This window comes from Tachyglossus aculeatus, unplaced genomic scaffold (genome assembly GCF_015852505.1).
Source record: "Tachyglossus aculeatus isolate mTacAcu1 unplaced genomic scaffold, mTacAcu1.pri scaffold_105_arrow_ctg1, whole genome shotgun sequence".
In the NCBI taxonomy this organism is placed as follows: Eukaryota; Metazoa; Chordata; class Mammalia; order Monotremata; family Tachyglossidae; genus Tachyglossus; species Tachyglossus aculeatus.
Genome location: NW_024044844.1, coordinates 705,094 through 721,721, shown reverse-complemented (window position 1 = coordinate 721,721; position 16,628 = coordinate 705,094). Strand labels below are relative to the sequence as shown.

The following is a 16,628-nucleotide window of genomic DNA, read 5'->3' as shown; positions in this document are numbered from 1 at the left end:
TACATGCTCAATAAATATGACTGATTGATTGGTAATAAGCATTTTACAAATACTACCATCAAATAGCCAATCTCCACACCCACCACTGTCTGTAGATGGCAGGTGTAATCAGTTCGGGCATGGAGGACATTGATCCTGAGGTCTCAGTAACCAGGCCAGCCATTTTCCACCACAGGAGACTCCCTCATCACCAGTGACTCCCGTGGAACCGGTGTCAAGGGGTGGGGACCTGGCTTTATTCGGGCTAGAAGGGTGTCATGCCGCCATTTTAGAGGCATTTCCCCGATATCCTTCTCCCCAGGGCGGGCTTCATGTCTCGGTTCCGCAGGCTGTAGATGAGGGGGTTCAGGACCGGGGGCACCCTGCTGTAGAACACGGGCATCAGCAGGTCTAGGGTCGAGGTGGAGTCAGACACGGGCTTGAGGCAGGCGAAGGCGCCATTTGCCACGAATAAATTCACGACGGCGAGATGTGGCAGGCAGGTGGAGAAGGATTTGACCCGGCCCTCGGCGTCCGGCATCCTCAGCACGGCCCGGAAGATGTACACGTATGAGACGGCGATGGAGAATAAATAACCGAAGGTGAGGCCAACTGAGACGGTTTTTGTCACAAATTCCTGGAGATTTCCACCGGGCCACGCGAGACTGATGTGCTGAGGGATGTCACAGAAGAACTGGGGGAGGACGTTGGATCTCCAGACGGGGACGGAGAAGGTGGCGATGGTGTGCGCCATGGCGCTCAGTGTGCCAAAAGGCAACAAGGCAGCCGCCATCTTCCCACAGACCCCATCATCCATGATGACCCTGTAGCGCAGGAGCGGGGGAAGAAGTACATGGGGGTGTGGAGGCGCCAGTCGAAGGCGGTGACGGCGACAATGAGGAGATTCCCCATCAGGGCCGCCAGGTAGACCAGGAGGAACAGCGCGGCGTAGACCAGCTGCAGCTCCCAGACCTCCAGGAATCCCAGCAGGAGGAATTCTGAAACCTCCGTGAGATTGGCCATTTCCTTCTGGAAGATGGTTTTATTCACCCCGGAAGAATGAGAGGGCAGTGGGAAATGAGAAGTAAAGTGGGAGTCTTTCCCAAGTAATATCCAGGTCTTGGTAGGCACTAACATATTATTTATTCTTCCCTTCTTACTTCAGAAGGTAACAGTGCCTTCTGAGGTACTTGACATATTCCTAACATTACCTCATCTGGGTTTGGGAGTCAGAGGTCGTGGGTTCTAATTCCGGTTCTGCCACCTATCAGCTGTGTGACTTTCGTCAAGTCACTTAACTTCAATGGGCCTCAGTTACCTCATCTGTAAAATGGGGGTTAAGATTGTGAGCCCCACGAGGGACAACCCGATTACCTTGTACCTACCCCAGTGCTTAGAATAGTACTTGGCACATAATGAGCGCTTAAACAAATGCCTCCTCTCTGATCTCCCATCCTCCTGTCTCTCCCCGCTTCAGTCTACACCTCACTCTGCTTCCTGGATTATCACTGTACAGAAACACTCTGGGCATGTCAGTCCCCTCCTCAAAAACCTCCAGTGGTTGCCTGTCAACCTTCGCATGAAGCAAAAACTCCTCACTCTCGGCTTAAAGGCTCTCCATCCCCTTGCCCCATCCTATCTCACCTCCCTTCTCTAGCCCAGCCCACACCCTCCGCTCCTCTGCTTCCACTAACCTCACTATATCCCGTTCTCGCCTGTCCCGCCGTAGACCCCCAGCCCACGTCCTTCCCCTGGCCTGGAATGCCCTCCCTCCTCACATCCGCCAAACTAGCTCTCTTCCTTCCTTCAAAGGCCTACTGAGAGCTCACCTCCTCCAGGAGGCCTTCCCAGAGCGAACCCCTTTTTTTCTCTCCTCTTCCCCATCCCACCCCACCCCCGACCTACCCCCTTCCCTTCCCCACAGCACTTGGATATATTTGTACAGATTTATTACTCTATTTTACTTGTACATATTCACTACTCTATTTTGTTAATGATGCGCATATAGCTGTAATTCTATTTATTCTGATGGTTTTGACACCTGTCTACATGTTTGTTTTGTTGTCTGTCTCCCCTCTCCAGACTCTGAGCCAGTTGCCGGGTAGGGACCACCTCCATACATTGCCTACTTGTACTTCCTAAACTCTGTACAGTGCTCTGCACACAGTAAGTGCTCAATAAATAAGATTGAATGAATGAATGATTATTATTTTTGTTATTATTATTACAGGCCAACCTTCCCACTCCACACCTCTAGCATTAACTTACTCACTGTGCCCCGATCTCGTCTATCTCGCCACCGACCCCTTTTCCAAGACCTACCCCTAGCCTGGAACTCCCTCCCTCTCCATATACACCAGAACTCCCACTCTCCCCACCTTCAAAACATAATAAAGTCACAACTCCTCCAGGAGGCCTTCCCCAAGTAAGCACTCTTTTCCTGACTTTCTCTCCCTCTTCTGTGTCACCTATGCACTTGTATCGCCTCACCTTCAGCTCCACAGCACTTGTTGTATGCATAGACATAATTTATTTTAATGACTGTCTTCACGTTCTAGACTTGGAGTTTCTCGTGTGCAGGGAATGTGTCCACCAACGTGCTTTCCCAAACACTTATTCTATTTATTTTATTTTGTTAGTATGTTTGGTTTTGTTCTCTGTCTTTTAGACTGTGAGCCCATTGTTGGGTAGGGACTGTCTCTATATGTTGCCAACTTGTACTTCCCAAGCGCTTAGTGCAGTGCTCTGAACACAGTAAGCGCTCAATAAATACGATTGATTGATTGATTGATTGATTTCTCTGCACATGGCAAGCCCTCAATAAATACCACTGATTGCTGTGATTGTGTCTACCAACATTGCTGTATTGTACTCTCCCAAGCTTAGGAAGCGCTCAATAATAATAATAATAATGGTGTTGTTTAAGCGCTTACTACGTGCTGAGCACTGTTCAAAGCGCTGAGGTAGATACAAGGTAATCAGGTTGTCCCACGGGGGACTCACAGTTTTAATCCCCAGTTTACAAATGAGGGAACTGAGGCCCAGAGAAGCAAAGTGACTTGCCCATAGTCGCATAGCTGAAAAGTGGGGGAGCCAGTATTAGAAACCACGTCCTCTAACTCCCAAGCCTGGGATTGAATGACCTGTCTTAGCTGACCACCCTGTCTTTGTGTGTCCACTAGATCACATCTGTTACATAACATGATGTGACATAAGTGTATTATGAGGACACACGAGGAAAAGTTCTGTCTATTTAGTTGTGTGTATCACCAGATGTTCTAGAGTGCTGTCTCAGACCGGATGGGCTGGTTTCGCGATACATGTCCCAGATTTTAGATTTCAATGCTAGTGCTGAAAACCTAGGCTAGAGGAATACAATTACTCCAGAGTTGGGGGGTCTGGATCTCTACACTTGTCCGTCTACAGCCTGGGAGAAACAGTCTAGTAAATAGGCAATTAGCATAGCATAGAGAAGCAGCGTGGCTCAGTGGAAAGAGCCCGGAATTGAAGTCATAGGTCATGGGTTCAAATTCCGGCTCCACCAATTGACAGCTGTGTGACTTTGGGCAAGTCACTTAACTTCTCTGTGCCTCAGTTACCTCATCTGTAAAATGGGGATTAAGACTGTGAGCCCCCCGTGGGACAACCTTATCACCTTGTAACCTCCTCAGTGCTTAGAACAGTACTTTGCACATAGTAAGCGCTTAATAAATGCCATTATTATTATTATTATTATTATTATTATTATAGCCTAACACTCATTCATTCATGCAATCGCATTTATTGAGCGCTTACTATGTGCAGAGCACTGTACTAAACGCTTGGGAAGAACAAATCGGCAACATAAACAGACAGTCCCTACTCAACAACGGGCTCACAGTCTAAAAGGAGGAGACAGACAAAAAACCCACAACTAACCAAGTAAAGTGTCAATACCAACAGAATAAATAGAATTATAGCTATATACACATCATTAATAAAATAGAGTACAACATCAGTTATTGGTATTTGAGTGCTTACTGTGCGCAGAGAATTGTCATCAGCCCTTGGTAGAGTACGATAGAACAAGTTGACATGATCCCTTCCCTAAAGAATCTTACAATTATCATTATTATTAAGCACCGTTGAGTCGGCACCTATGCACTTTCCGATCAATCAATCATGAGAGTTTACTGTATGCAGAGCACTGTACTAAGAGCTTGATGAGAGTACACCAAGAGTTGGACACATTCCCTACTCACAAGGAGCTTAGTTAGAGTCCAGAGGGGGAGACAGACATTGGTATAAACATACAAATTACATCTATGTACATATATGCTGTGGGGCTGAGGGAGGGGCAAATAAAGGGTGCAAATCCAAGTGTATTATATCCACAGATTTATTAGACTATAGTGCATTATATTGTACTATATAATAAATTACATTTCATGAATTACATCCAGAATTGATTTATTTATGTTTATGTCTGTCTCCCCCTCTAGACCACATTGTGTCAGAAAATAAGTCTACCAACTCTGTTATATTGAAGAACCGTACCTGGCACATAGTAAGTGCTTAACAAATACCATAATTAGTATTATTACTCTCTTATTAGTAATAATATTATATTACATATAATTATTAGTAGTATTGTTAGTACTCTCCCAAACGCTTATTAGAGTTCTCTGCACACATTTAAATCTCCATAAATCAATCGAATGATCAATGATAAGGTGGTAGGTGCAGTTTGCTGGACTCACCTTTCATTCATTCATTCAATCGTATTTATCGAGCACTTACTGTGTGCAGAGCACTGGACTAAGCGAGTGGGAAGTACAAGTCGGCAACAGATAGAGATGGTCCGTACCCAACAACGGGCTCACAGTCTAGAAGGGGGAGACAGACAACAAAACACAACAAGTAGACAGGTGTCAAACCGTCAGAATAAATAGAATTATAGTTATAATAAATGTAATCATAGCTCACCTGTATCTGCTGGGTAAATTTTGCAAGGCTCCGGCCTCCATTTGAACAGGTGGCTGGTCAAAGAAGGACAACCTGTAGGTGTGCCTGGTTGTTTGGGGGCCTCAGGGCACGTGGGGGAAGCTTTGGACTTTATTACCCAGAATACTTCAGGGATAAGGGGGTTGGCATCCCCGGGGTGAGCCCAGAATTCATACCTATGTGGCATTGGAAAGCGGGGAAGGGAAGGGGTAACATCAGCTCTCATAACATCAGCTCTCAGATCTCCCCCGAGTCCAAACTCCCCAGAGTGTCGAGATGCGTGAGGAGGATGAAACAGTTGCGACAGGGACTGTCCTGTCCTTTTTTAATTTTACTATCTTTGTCAAGCACTCACTATGTCAAGCACTCACTATGTCAAGCACTAGAGAAGCAGCGTGGCTCAGTGGAAAGATCCCGAGCTTTGGAGTCAGAGGTCATGGGTTTAAATCCTGGCTCCTCCACTTGTCAGCTGTGTGACAAGTCACTTAACGTCTCTTTGCCTCAGTTACCTCATCTGGAAAATGGGGATTAAGACTGTGAGCCCCACGTGGAACAACCTGATCACCTTGTAACTTCCCCAGCGCTTAGAACAGTGCTTTGCACATAGTAAGCGCGTAATAAATGCCATCATTAATTAGTTAACTAATTATGTGACCGGCACTGAACTAAGTGCTGGGGTAGATACAAACTAATCAGGTTGGACATAGTCCATGTCTCACATGAGGGTCGCATTTTAATCCCCATTTAAAGATGAGGGAACTGAGGCTCTGAGAAGTGAAGTGACTTGCCTAAGATGACTACCTTGGGTAGTCCCCGGAGCCCCACAGACATGAGGAGATTTGGTATGGTGGAGGAGGGGGAATTTATCAGCTCTCATTATCCCCTCTGGACTCTGTACCTTATGGGGTGGGAAATGAAGGTCTCAGTGGGGCAGTCTACTGGAAAGCGCTCTGGATTGGGAAACCTAATTTGGCTTCTTGCCCGCTATAACCTTGGGTAAATTAATTAACCTCTTCATACCTCAGTTTCTTCAACTCTACACTCCCAAGGATTTTAGTCATTCAGTCAGTCAATCGTATTTATTGAGCACTTACAGTACGCAGAGCTTGGGAGAGTTAAATAATAATAATAATTATGGTATTTGTTCAGCACTTACTATGTTCCAGACACTGTAGTAGATACAAGCAAATTGGGTTGGACACAATTCCTTATCCGACATAGGGCTCACAGTCTCAATCCCCATTTTACAGATGAGGTAAGTGAGGCACAGAGAAGATAAGGCACTTGTCCAAGGTCACACAGCAGACAAGTGGCAGAGCCGGGATTAGAACCCATGGCCTTCTGACTCACAGGCCTGTGTTCTATCCGCTACACCATGCTGCTTCTCCTGAGAATAACACGCACACTCACTGCCCATAACAAACTTACAGCCTAGAGGGGGAGACAGATATTGATATAAATAAATAAATTCCAGATAAGAGCTGTGGGGCTGAGGGACAGGTCAATTAAGGGAGCAAATCAGGGCAAGGCAAAAAGGAGAGCGAGAAGAGGAAATGAAGGCTTAGGGAAGGCGTCTTGGAGAAAATGCCCCTTCAATAAGGCTTTGAAGGGGAGCAGGGTCATTGTCTGTTGGATTTGAGGAGGGAGGCCATTCCAGGCCAGAAGCAGGACATGGGTGAGAGGTTGTCGGCACGACAGACGAGAGTGAAGTACGGTGAGAAGGTTGGCCTTAGAGGAGTGAAGTGTATGGGCTGGGTTTTAGTCCAGTTCTCAACACAGAGTAAAGGAATATCAAATTCCCAAAGGTCACAGATCCAAGCGCGTAGATGACAAAGAAGGGAGAAGGAGCAGGAGAAATCGGGGCTTAGTAGGGGAAGGCCTCTTGGAGGTGATGGGATTTTAATAAAGCTTTGAAGGTGGGGAGGGTGATAGTCTGCTGGCTATGAAGGGGGAAGGTGTTCTGGGCCAGAGGTAGGATATGGGCTTAGTAATAATAATAATGATGGCATTTGTTAAGTGCTTACTATGTGCAAAGCACTGCTCTAAGTGCCGGGGGGATACAAGGTGATCAGGTTGTCCTACGTGGGGCTCACAGTTTCAATCCCGATTTTGCAGATTAGGTAACTGAGGATCAGAGAAGTTAAGTGATTTGCCCAAGGTCACAAAGCAGATTGTGCCCCTGATCTCTGCCCCTGCTCTCTCCCCCTCTCTCCAGGCTCGCATCTCCTCCTGCCTTCAGGACATCTCCATCTGGATGTCTGCCCGCCACCTAAAGCTCAACATGTCGAAGACTGAACTCCTTGTCTTCCCTCCCAAACCTTGCCCTCTCCCTGACTTTCCCATCTCTGTTGACGGCACTACCATCCTTCCCGTTTCACAAGCCCGCAACCTTGGTGTCATCCTCGACTCTGCTCTCTCATTCACCCCTCACATCCAAGCCGTCACCAAAATCTGCCGGTCTCAGCTCCGCAACATTGTCAAGATCCGCCCTTTCCTCTCCATCCATACCGCTACCCTGCTCATTCAAGCTCTCATCCTATCCCGTCTGGACTACTGCATCAGCCTTCTCTCTGATCTCCCATCCTCGTGTCTCTCTCCACTTCAATCCATACTTCATGCTGCTGCCCGGATTATCTTCGTCCAGAAACGATCTGGGCATATTACTCCCCTCCTCAAAAATCTCCAGTGGCTACCAATAAACCTACGCATCAGGCAAAAGCTCCTCACCCTCAGCTTCAAGGCTCTCCATCACCTCGCCCCCTCCTACCTCACCTCCCTTCTCTCCTTCTACAGCCCAGCCCGCACCCTCCACTCCTCTGCCGCTAATCTCCTCACCGTACCTCGTTCTCGCCTGTCCCGCCATCGACCCCCGGCCCACGTCATCCCCCGGGCCTGGAATGCCCTCCCTCTGCCCATCCGCCAAGCTAGCAGTCTTCCTCCATTCAAGGCCCTACTGAGAGCTCACCTCCTCCAGGAGGCCTTCCCAGACTGAGCCCCTTCCTTCCTCTCCCCCTCGTCCCCCTCTCCATCCCCCCCATCTTACCTCCTTCCCTTCCCCACAGCACCTGCATATATGTATATATGTTTGTACATATTTATTACTCCATTTATTTATTTATTTTACTTGTACATATCTATTCTATTTATTTTATTTTGTTAGTATGTTTGGTTTTGTTCTCTGTCTCCCCCTTTTAGACTGTGAGCCCACTGTTGGGTAGGGACTGTCTCTATATGTTGCCAATTTGTACTTCCCAAGCGCTTAGTACAGTGCTCTGCACATAGTAAGCGCTCAATAAATAGGATTGATGATGATGATGATATGTGGCAGAGTCGAGATTAGAACCCATGACCTCTGACTCCCAAACCCGAGCTCATTCAACTGAGCCACGTTTAGTACCGTGATGAGGATGTGATGATGGTATTTGTTTAGCGCTTACTATGTGCCTAGCTCTGTTCTAAGCACTGGGGTAGATACAAGGTAAGCAGTTTGTCCAATGCGGGGTTCATAGTCTTCACCCCCATTTTACAGACGAGGGAACTGAGGCACAGAGAAGCTAAATGACTGGCCCAAAGTCATACAACTGATTAGAGGCAGAGGCGGGATTAGGACTCATGACTTCTGATTCCCAGACCCAGGCTCTTTCCACTGAGCCACACTTCTTCTCATGCAGTGCTCTGCACCCAGTAAGCGCCCCATAAATATGATTGAATCAATATGGGCGAGGGGTTGGCGGTGAGAGAGACAAGATCGAGGCACAAACTGTACTACTTGAATCAGTCAATCGGTGGTATTTGTTAGTGCTTACCGTGTGCAGAGCACTGTACTAAGTGCTTAGGAGAGGACATTACAACAGAGGTAATACATATGTTCCCTGTCTACCCCTATCTATCCTAATCTAGCAGGAGGGTATTTTGTTTTTAGTGCAGTGCTTGGCACTCAGTAAATATGACAAGGGTTCTAATTCCGGCTCTGCAATTCGTCTGCTGTGAGATTTTGGGCAAGCCACTTAACTTCTCTATGCACCAGTTACCTCATCTGTCAAATGGGGATTAAGACTGTGAGCTTAATTTACCCTAGTGCTTAGAGCAGAGCCTGGCATTAATTCATTCAATCATATTTATTGAGCGTTTACTGTGTGCATAGCCCTGTACTAAGCGCTTGGGAAGTACAAGTCGGCAACATATAAGACGGTCCCAACCCAACAGCGGGCTCACAGTCTGGAAGGGGGAGACAGACAACAAAACTAAACATGTAGACAGGTGTCAAAATCGTCAGAAAAAATAGAATTAAAGCTATATGCACATCATTAACAAAATAAATAGAATAGTAAATATGTACAAGTAAAATAGAGTAATACATCTGTACATATATATACATATATATATACACATGTGCTGTGGGGAGGGGAAGGAGGTAGGGTGAGGGGATGGGGAGGAGGAGAGAAAAAAGGGGGCTCAGTCTGGGAAGGCTTCCTAGAGGAGGTGAGCTCTCAGTAGGGCTTTGAAGGGAGGAAGAGAGCAAGGGAGGAAGAGAGCTAGCTTGGCGGATGTGTGAAGGGAGGGCATTCCAGGCCAGGCACATAGTAAGTGCTTAACAAATATCATTAAAAAAATGAAAGCACTCAATAAAGATCGAGGCACAAATTGTACTACTTGAATCAGTCAATCAATGGTATTTATTAAGTGCTTATTGTGTGCAGAGCACTGTACTAAGCCCTTAGGAAATGAAATTACAATGGAGATGATGCATTTGTTCCCTGTCTACCCCTATCTATCCTAATCTAGCAGGAGGGTATTTTTGTTTTTTGGTGCAGTGCTTGGCACTCAGTAAATATGACAAGTGTTCTAATTCCAGCTCTGCAATTTGTGTGCTGTGAGATTTTGGGCAAGCCACTTAACTTCTCTATGCCTCAGTTACCTCATCTGTCAAATAGGGATGAGGACTGTGAGCTTAATTTACCCTAGTGCTTAGAGCAGAGCCTGGCACATAGTAAGCGCTTAACAAATATCATTAAAAAAAATTAAAGCACTCAATAAATACGATTAATTGAATATCTAGGTGCAAAATCTTCATATCGCACAAATCTCTGTTCTCCAATGGATCTATGCTTAATAAAGTGTTCTGCATACAGTTAGCACTCAATAAATGCTGCTGATTGATTGTTGGATAGAGTCAATGCTGATCTTCCACTTTTGAACAGACTAGAGGTATTCCATTCTACGTGAAAAATTTCCACCTCAGGACCCTCCCCAGGGCGGTATAAATGTCCCAGTTCCTTAGGCTGTAGATGAGGGGGTTCAGGGCGTGGGGCACGACGGCGTAGAACACGGACAACAGCAAGTCCAGCGTCGAGGTGGAGTCTGAGGGAGGCTTGAGATGGCTAAAGAAGGAAGTAGAGAGAAACAAGATGACGACGAAGAGATGACACAGGCCAGTGGAGACAGCTTTGGCCCAGCCCTCTGCGCCCGGCATCCTCAGCACGCCCCGAAGATGTGCGCATACGAGACGACGATGCCGACGAAAAAGCGAGGCCCAGATACACGCTGAGGCCCACAACGGCGTTCTCGTCAATGTAGCATCTGGAACAGGAGAGCCGGATGAGGGAAGGGATGTCGCAGAAGAACTGATTGATGGCGTTGGTGTCACAGAAGAAGAGGGAGAAAGTCACGGAGGTGTGGATGACTCCGTTTAGCCCCCCGCCGAGCCATGAGGCGGCGGCCACCTTCCCACAGGCCCTTCGGTCCATGGTGACGTTGTAGCGCAGGGGAAGACAGATGGTTGTGTAGCGGTTGTAGGACATCGCCGTAAGGAGGAATATCTCTGAAGCGGCAAATAGGACCACCAAGAAGACCTGGGTGGCACAGCCCAGGAAGGAAATGGATATACGGTCATTCAGGGAGCTGTGGATGGATTTGGGGACAATGACTGAGATGTAGCAGAGGTCGAGGACAGACAGGTTCCTGAGGAAGAAGTACATGGGGGTGTGGAGGCTCCTGTCGAGGGCGGTGACAGCGTCGATGAGGAGATTCCCTGTCAGGGCCGCCAGGTAGACCTGAAGGAACAGCGCGGCCTGGACCAGCTGCAGCTCCCGGACCTCCGAGAATCCCAGGAGCAGGAATTCCCTCAACGCCGTGTGGTTGACCACTTCTTCCTTGTGGGGAAATAGGGTCCTGTGGGATGGGTGGAGGTGAAAATATTAAGTTATCCAAGCAGTGTGGTTTAGTGACTAGAGCACGGGCCTGGGAGTCAGAAGACCTGGGCTTTAAGCCCGGTTCTGCCATGTGCCTGCTGTGTGACCTTGGGCAAGTCAATTCACTTCTCTGGACCCCAGTTACCTCAACTGCAAAATGAGGATTAAATCCTACTCTTTCCTCCTTTGCATTTTCTCCTCTGCACCCAGGGTGTGACGTCTACAGATGAAATACATTCAATCAATACTATTGATTGATTGATGGATTGACTATTGGGAAATGCTGCCCAGGAAGGGAAATATTTGAGAAAAATCCCAGCGGCTTTAATTTTTCTCCAAAACGAGTAAAGCCGCAACTACAGCTGAACCCAAGCTCCTCCAGTTTTCATTATAAAAATGATAATAGTAATGATGGTATTTCTTAAGTGCTTACTATGTGCCGAGCACTGTTCTAAGCGCTGGGGTAGATCCAAGGTAATCAGGTTGTCCCACGTGGGGCTCACAGTCTTAATCTCCATTTTACAGATAAGGGAATTGAGGCACAGAGAAGTTAAGTGACTTGCCCCAAATCACACAGCTGATATGTGGCAGAGGGGGGATTAGAACCCATGATCTCTGACTCCCAAGCTCACGCCCTTTCCACTAAGCCATGATGCTTCTCTCAATCAGTCCATCAATCAATCAGTCAGTCGATCAATGGTATTTATCGGCTATTTGCAGAGCACTGTACTAAATGCTGGGGAGAGTACAATTCAACAGCATTAGCAGACATGTTCCCTTCCCACAATGAGCTTGCAGTCTAGTGGGAAAGACAGACATTAATATAAATAAAGAAATATGGTACAAGGCACCATATCATGGGCCATGGCAGAATGGAGGGCAGGCTAAGACTTCATTCATTCACTCAGTCGTATTTATTGAGCAAGGGGATAGAGCAGAGGGAGGGAGTTGGGTCGATGGGGAGGGGAGGAGGAGCAGAAGAAAAGGGAGGCTCAGTCCGGGAAGGCCTCCTGAAGGAGGTGAGCTCTCAGTAGGGCTTTGAAGGGAGGAAGAGAGCTAGCTTGGCGAATATGTGGAAGGACGGCATTCCGGGCCAGAGGAAGGACATGGGCTGGTGGTCGACGGCGGGACGGGCGAGAACGAGGCCCAGTGAGGAGGCTAGTGGCGGCAGAGGAGCGGAGGGTGCGGGCTGGGCTGTAGAGGGAGAGAAGGGAGGTGAGGTAGGAGGGGGAGAGGGGACGGACAGCCTTGAAGCCAAGCTGATGAAGAGCTTCTCAGGGCAGGGTTTCTGCAGCCTCCAAGGGTCTCTCAAACTAACAAGCCTGGGAGAAGCAGCATGCCCTAGTGGAAAGAGCATGGGCCTGGAAGTCAGAGGAGCCGGGTTCTAATCCTGGTTCTGCCAACAGCTTTCTGTGTGACCTTGGATGAATCATTTAACTTCTCTGTGCCTCAATTCCCCTCTTCTCTCCCTTACTTAGACTGTAAGCCCCTTGCAGGACAGAGACTGTATCCAACCTAATGAACTTAAAATCTACTCCAGTTCTTAGAAAAGTAGTAACAGAACAGTGGAACAGCCCAGAATGTAGATTAATTGAATAAAACAGTAATTAGAATAATAATAGTAATATTATACCAAAATAATGATGATAATGATGATGGTATTTGTTAAGCGCTTATTATGTGCCAGTCACTGTTCTAAGCACTGAATAATGATATAGTAATTATGATAATGGTATCATAACAACTAGAAGCAGCGTGGCTTATTGGATAGAGTCCGGGGCTGGGAGTCAAAGGTCATGGGTGCTAATCCCAGCTCCATCACTTGTCAACTGTGCGACTTTGGGCAAGTCACTTCACTTCTCTGTGTCTCAATTCCTTCATCTGTAAAATGGGGATGAAGACTGTGAGACCCACATAGGTCAACCTGATGACCTTGTGTCTACCCCAGAGCTTAGAACAGTGCTGGGCACATAATAAGAGCTTAACGAATACCATCACCATCATAAAAAGACCCTCTCAGTCTCTGCTTCAGACCAGAATATCTCTTCCTAGTTTAGTCATCCCGTGTCCTGTAAACAGTACCCTGAGCGTGGTCTAATAGAAAGAGCATAATCCCGGCTCTGCCGCTTGCCTGCTGTGTGATATTTGGCACTCCACTTCGCTTCTCTCAATTTTCTCATCTTATTTTTAAAATCAGGAAAATCAAGTTCACCTTCCTCAGGGTCTTCTTAGAATCAGGTCAGGAATGAAATGAGAGAGCTTTGCACGCTCCCTCTAGGTGGTCAGTTTGTTGTGGACAGGGAATGTGTCTAGAGAAGCAGCATGGCTCACTGGAAAGAGCCCGGGCTTAGCCAGAGGTCGTGGGTTCTAATACGAGCTCCACCACTTGTCTGCTGTGTGACTTTGGGCAAGTCACTTCACTTCTCTGAGCCTCAGTTACCTCATCTGGAAAATGGGGATGAAGACTGTGAGCCCACTGTTGGGTAGGGACTGTCTCTATATGTTGCCAATTTGTACTTCCCAAGCGCTTAGTACAGTGCTCTGCACATAGTAAGCGCTCAATAAATACGATTGATGATGATGATGACAACCTGATCACCTTGTATCCCCCCAGCCTTTAGAACAGTGCTTTGCACATAATAGGCACTTAACAAATGCCATCATTATCATCAACAGTGCTTGGCACATAGTAAGCGATTAACAAATACCATCATTATTATTATTACCGACTCTGTTATATCATATTCTTCCAGTTGCTTTATTCGGTGTTCTGCACACAAGTGCTCAATAAATAGCACTGATTGATTGACTAATGCCTGCCTCCCCATATACAGTGTAAAATCACTGGGGTAGAGATCATGTCCACCAACTCTATTACATTGGACTCTTCAGTACTCTGCACACAGTGAGCGCTGGATAATACCACTGATTCTTTGACTAACATCTACCTCTAATTCTAGACCGTAAGCTCGTTCATTCCTTCATTTAGTCGCATTTATTGAGCACTTACCGTGTGCAGAGCATTGGACTAAGCGCTTGGAAAGTACAATTCGGCCACAGATAGAGGCAATCCCTACCCAACAACGAGCTCACAGTCTAGAAGGGGGAGACAGACAACAAAACATCACAAGGAGACAAGCAAAAACAAACCAAGAAGCCAGGCAGTGGGCAGCGAACGCGCCTACCCACTCTGTACTAGTGTGCTCTCCCAAGCGCTTAGTGCAGTGCTCTACACCCAGTAAGCCCCCATTGATTGATGGATTCTCTCCTTAGCTCTCACAATTACCCGGGTCTTAGCCAACGCACTCACGATCGCCAGAAAGTGCTCTAGGTCTCTGATGGCCTTCCCATCTGAGTCCAGAACTGGTGGCCAATACTCTCAGTATAATGTGCTGCAGAAACAGAGGAGCCGGTTTTACGAACTCCTGAAAAACGTACGACTTTCATCTTCTCCCATTCCCCGGGGATCCTGCCTGCTCACACAAGCTAGGATTCCCAGTGGGCCGTTACGTTCAACCTCTAGAAGCCGAAAAAAAAACCGAAGGGAGAGATTAGTCCACCTAGATTTATCTGCCTAGATTTACAATAATTATTAATATTATCATCATTGCTGTTGTATTTGTTGAGCGCTCACTAGATTATTATGATATTTGTTTAGCACTCACTCTGCTATTATTATGGTATATAATAAGCACTCACTATATTATTATTATGACATTTGTTGAGCACTTACTCTATTCTTATGCAATTTGTTAAGCACTAACTATATTATTATTCTGGCATTTGTTAATGATAATAATAACGATGGCATCTGTTAAGCGCTTACTATGTGCGAAGCACTGTTCTAAGTGCTCGGGGGGATACAAGGTGATCAGCCCATGTGGGGCTCACAATTTTAATCCCCATTTTCCACATGAGATAACTGAGGCCCAGAGAAGTGAAGTGACTTGCCCAAAGTCACACAACTGACAAGTGGTGGAGCCGGGATTAGAACCCATGACCTCTGGCTTCCAGGCCCGGGCTCTTTCCACTGTGCCACGCTGCTGATAAGAACTTACTATATTATTATGGTATTTGTTAAGCACTCACTATATTATGGGATTTGTTAAACACTCACTATATTATTATTATTATTAGATTTGTTAAGCACTCACTATATCATTATTTCAGTATTTGTTAAGTCCTTACTATATTATCATTATGGTATTTGTTAAGAACTCACTATATTATTATTACGGCATTTGTTAAGTGCTTACTATATTATTATGAGCGCTGCCATAGACGCCCGGGACTCCGTTCCCGAGAGGCCCGCCCTCCCGCCATCACACCGTGTGGCCCCCGCTGCTCCCGGAAGGATCCTCCCCTCAGAGCGCGCTGCCAGAGACGCCCGGGATTCCGTTCCCGAGAGGCCCGCCCGCCCGCCCGCCATCACACCGCGTGGCCCCGGCTGCTCCCGGAAGGATCCTCTCCTCAGAGCGCCGCCATGGACGCCCGGGACTCCGTTCCCGAGAGGCCCGCCCGCCCGCCATCACACCGCGTGGACCCCGCTGCTCCCGGAAGGATCCCCTCCTCAGAGCGCCAGAGAGGCCCGCCATGGACGCCCGGGACTCCGTTCCCGAGAGGCCCGCTCACCCGCCATCACACCGCGCGGCCCCCGCTGCTTCCGGAAGGCTCCTCTCCTCCGAGCGCCGCCATAGACGCCCCCTGCTTCCCCCCCACTTAAGCGACCTTCCTTTTAGTGCCCCCCAAACCCCCTTCCCGGTCCAGTCCTGACTGACTCTCCCGCCGCCCCCCGACCCCGGAAAAAAGGCCCTTGTCATCACCAAGTTACATTAACGACAACCTCATTCGCACTTACTCAGACTTCCTGTCCCGCCATCGACCCCCGGCCCACGTCCTCCCCCGGGCCTGGAATGCCCTCCCTCTGCCCATCCGTCAAGCTAGCTCTCTTCCTCCCTTCAAGTCCTTCTGAGAGCTCTCCTCCACCAAGAGGCCTTCCCAGACTGAGCCCCTTCCTTCCTCTCCCCCTCGTCCCCCTCTCCATCCCCCGCATCTTACCTCCTTCCCTTCCCCACAGCACCTGTATATATGTATATATGTCTGTACATATTTATTACTCTATTTATTTATTCATTTATTTTACTTGTACCTATCTATTCTATTTATTTTATTTTGTTAGTATGTTTGGTTTTGTTCTCTGTCTCCCCCTTCTAGACTGTGAGCCCACTGTTGGGTAGGGACTGTCTCTATATGTTGCCAGCTTGTACTTCCCAAGCGCTTAGTACAGTGCTCTGCACACAGTAAGCGCTCAATAAATACGATTGATTGATTGATTATGGTATTTGTTAGGCACTAACTTTATCATTACTATGGCATTTGTTAAGCACTTACTATATTGTTTTGTGGTATTTGTTAAGCCCTCACTATATTATTATTATGGTATTTATTAAGTACTCACTATATTATTATTGTGGC

At 47.3% G+C, this 16,628-nt stretch overlaps 1 protein-coding gene across 1 annotated transcript; it reads right to left on the bottom strand.

Annotated features, from left to right (window-relative positions):
* Nucleotides 1-268: 268 nt before the first annotated feature.
* LOC119922496 (olfactory receptor 14A16-like) lies at nt 269-10,435 on the bottom strand. Its single transcript, XM_038742288.1, has 2 exons — nt 10,185-10,435; nt 269-803 (listed from the first exon to the last, which is right to left on the bottom strand). The coding sequence occupies exons 1-2, from the start codon at nt 10,433-10,435 to the stop codon at nt 269-271; spliced, it is 786 nt and encodes a 261-aa protein (XP_038598216.1).
* Nucleotides 10,436-16,628: the final 6,193 nt, after the last annotated feature.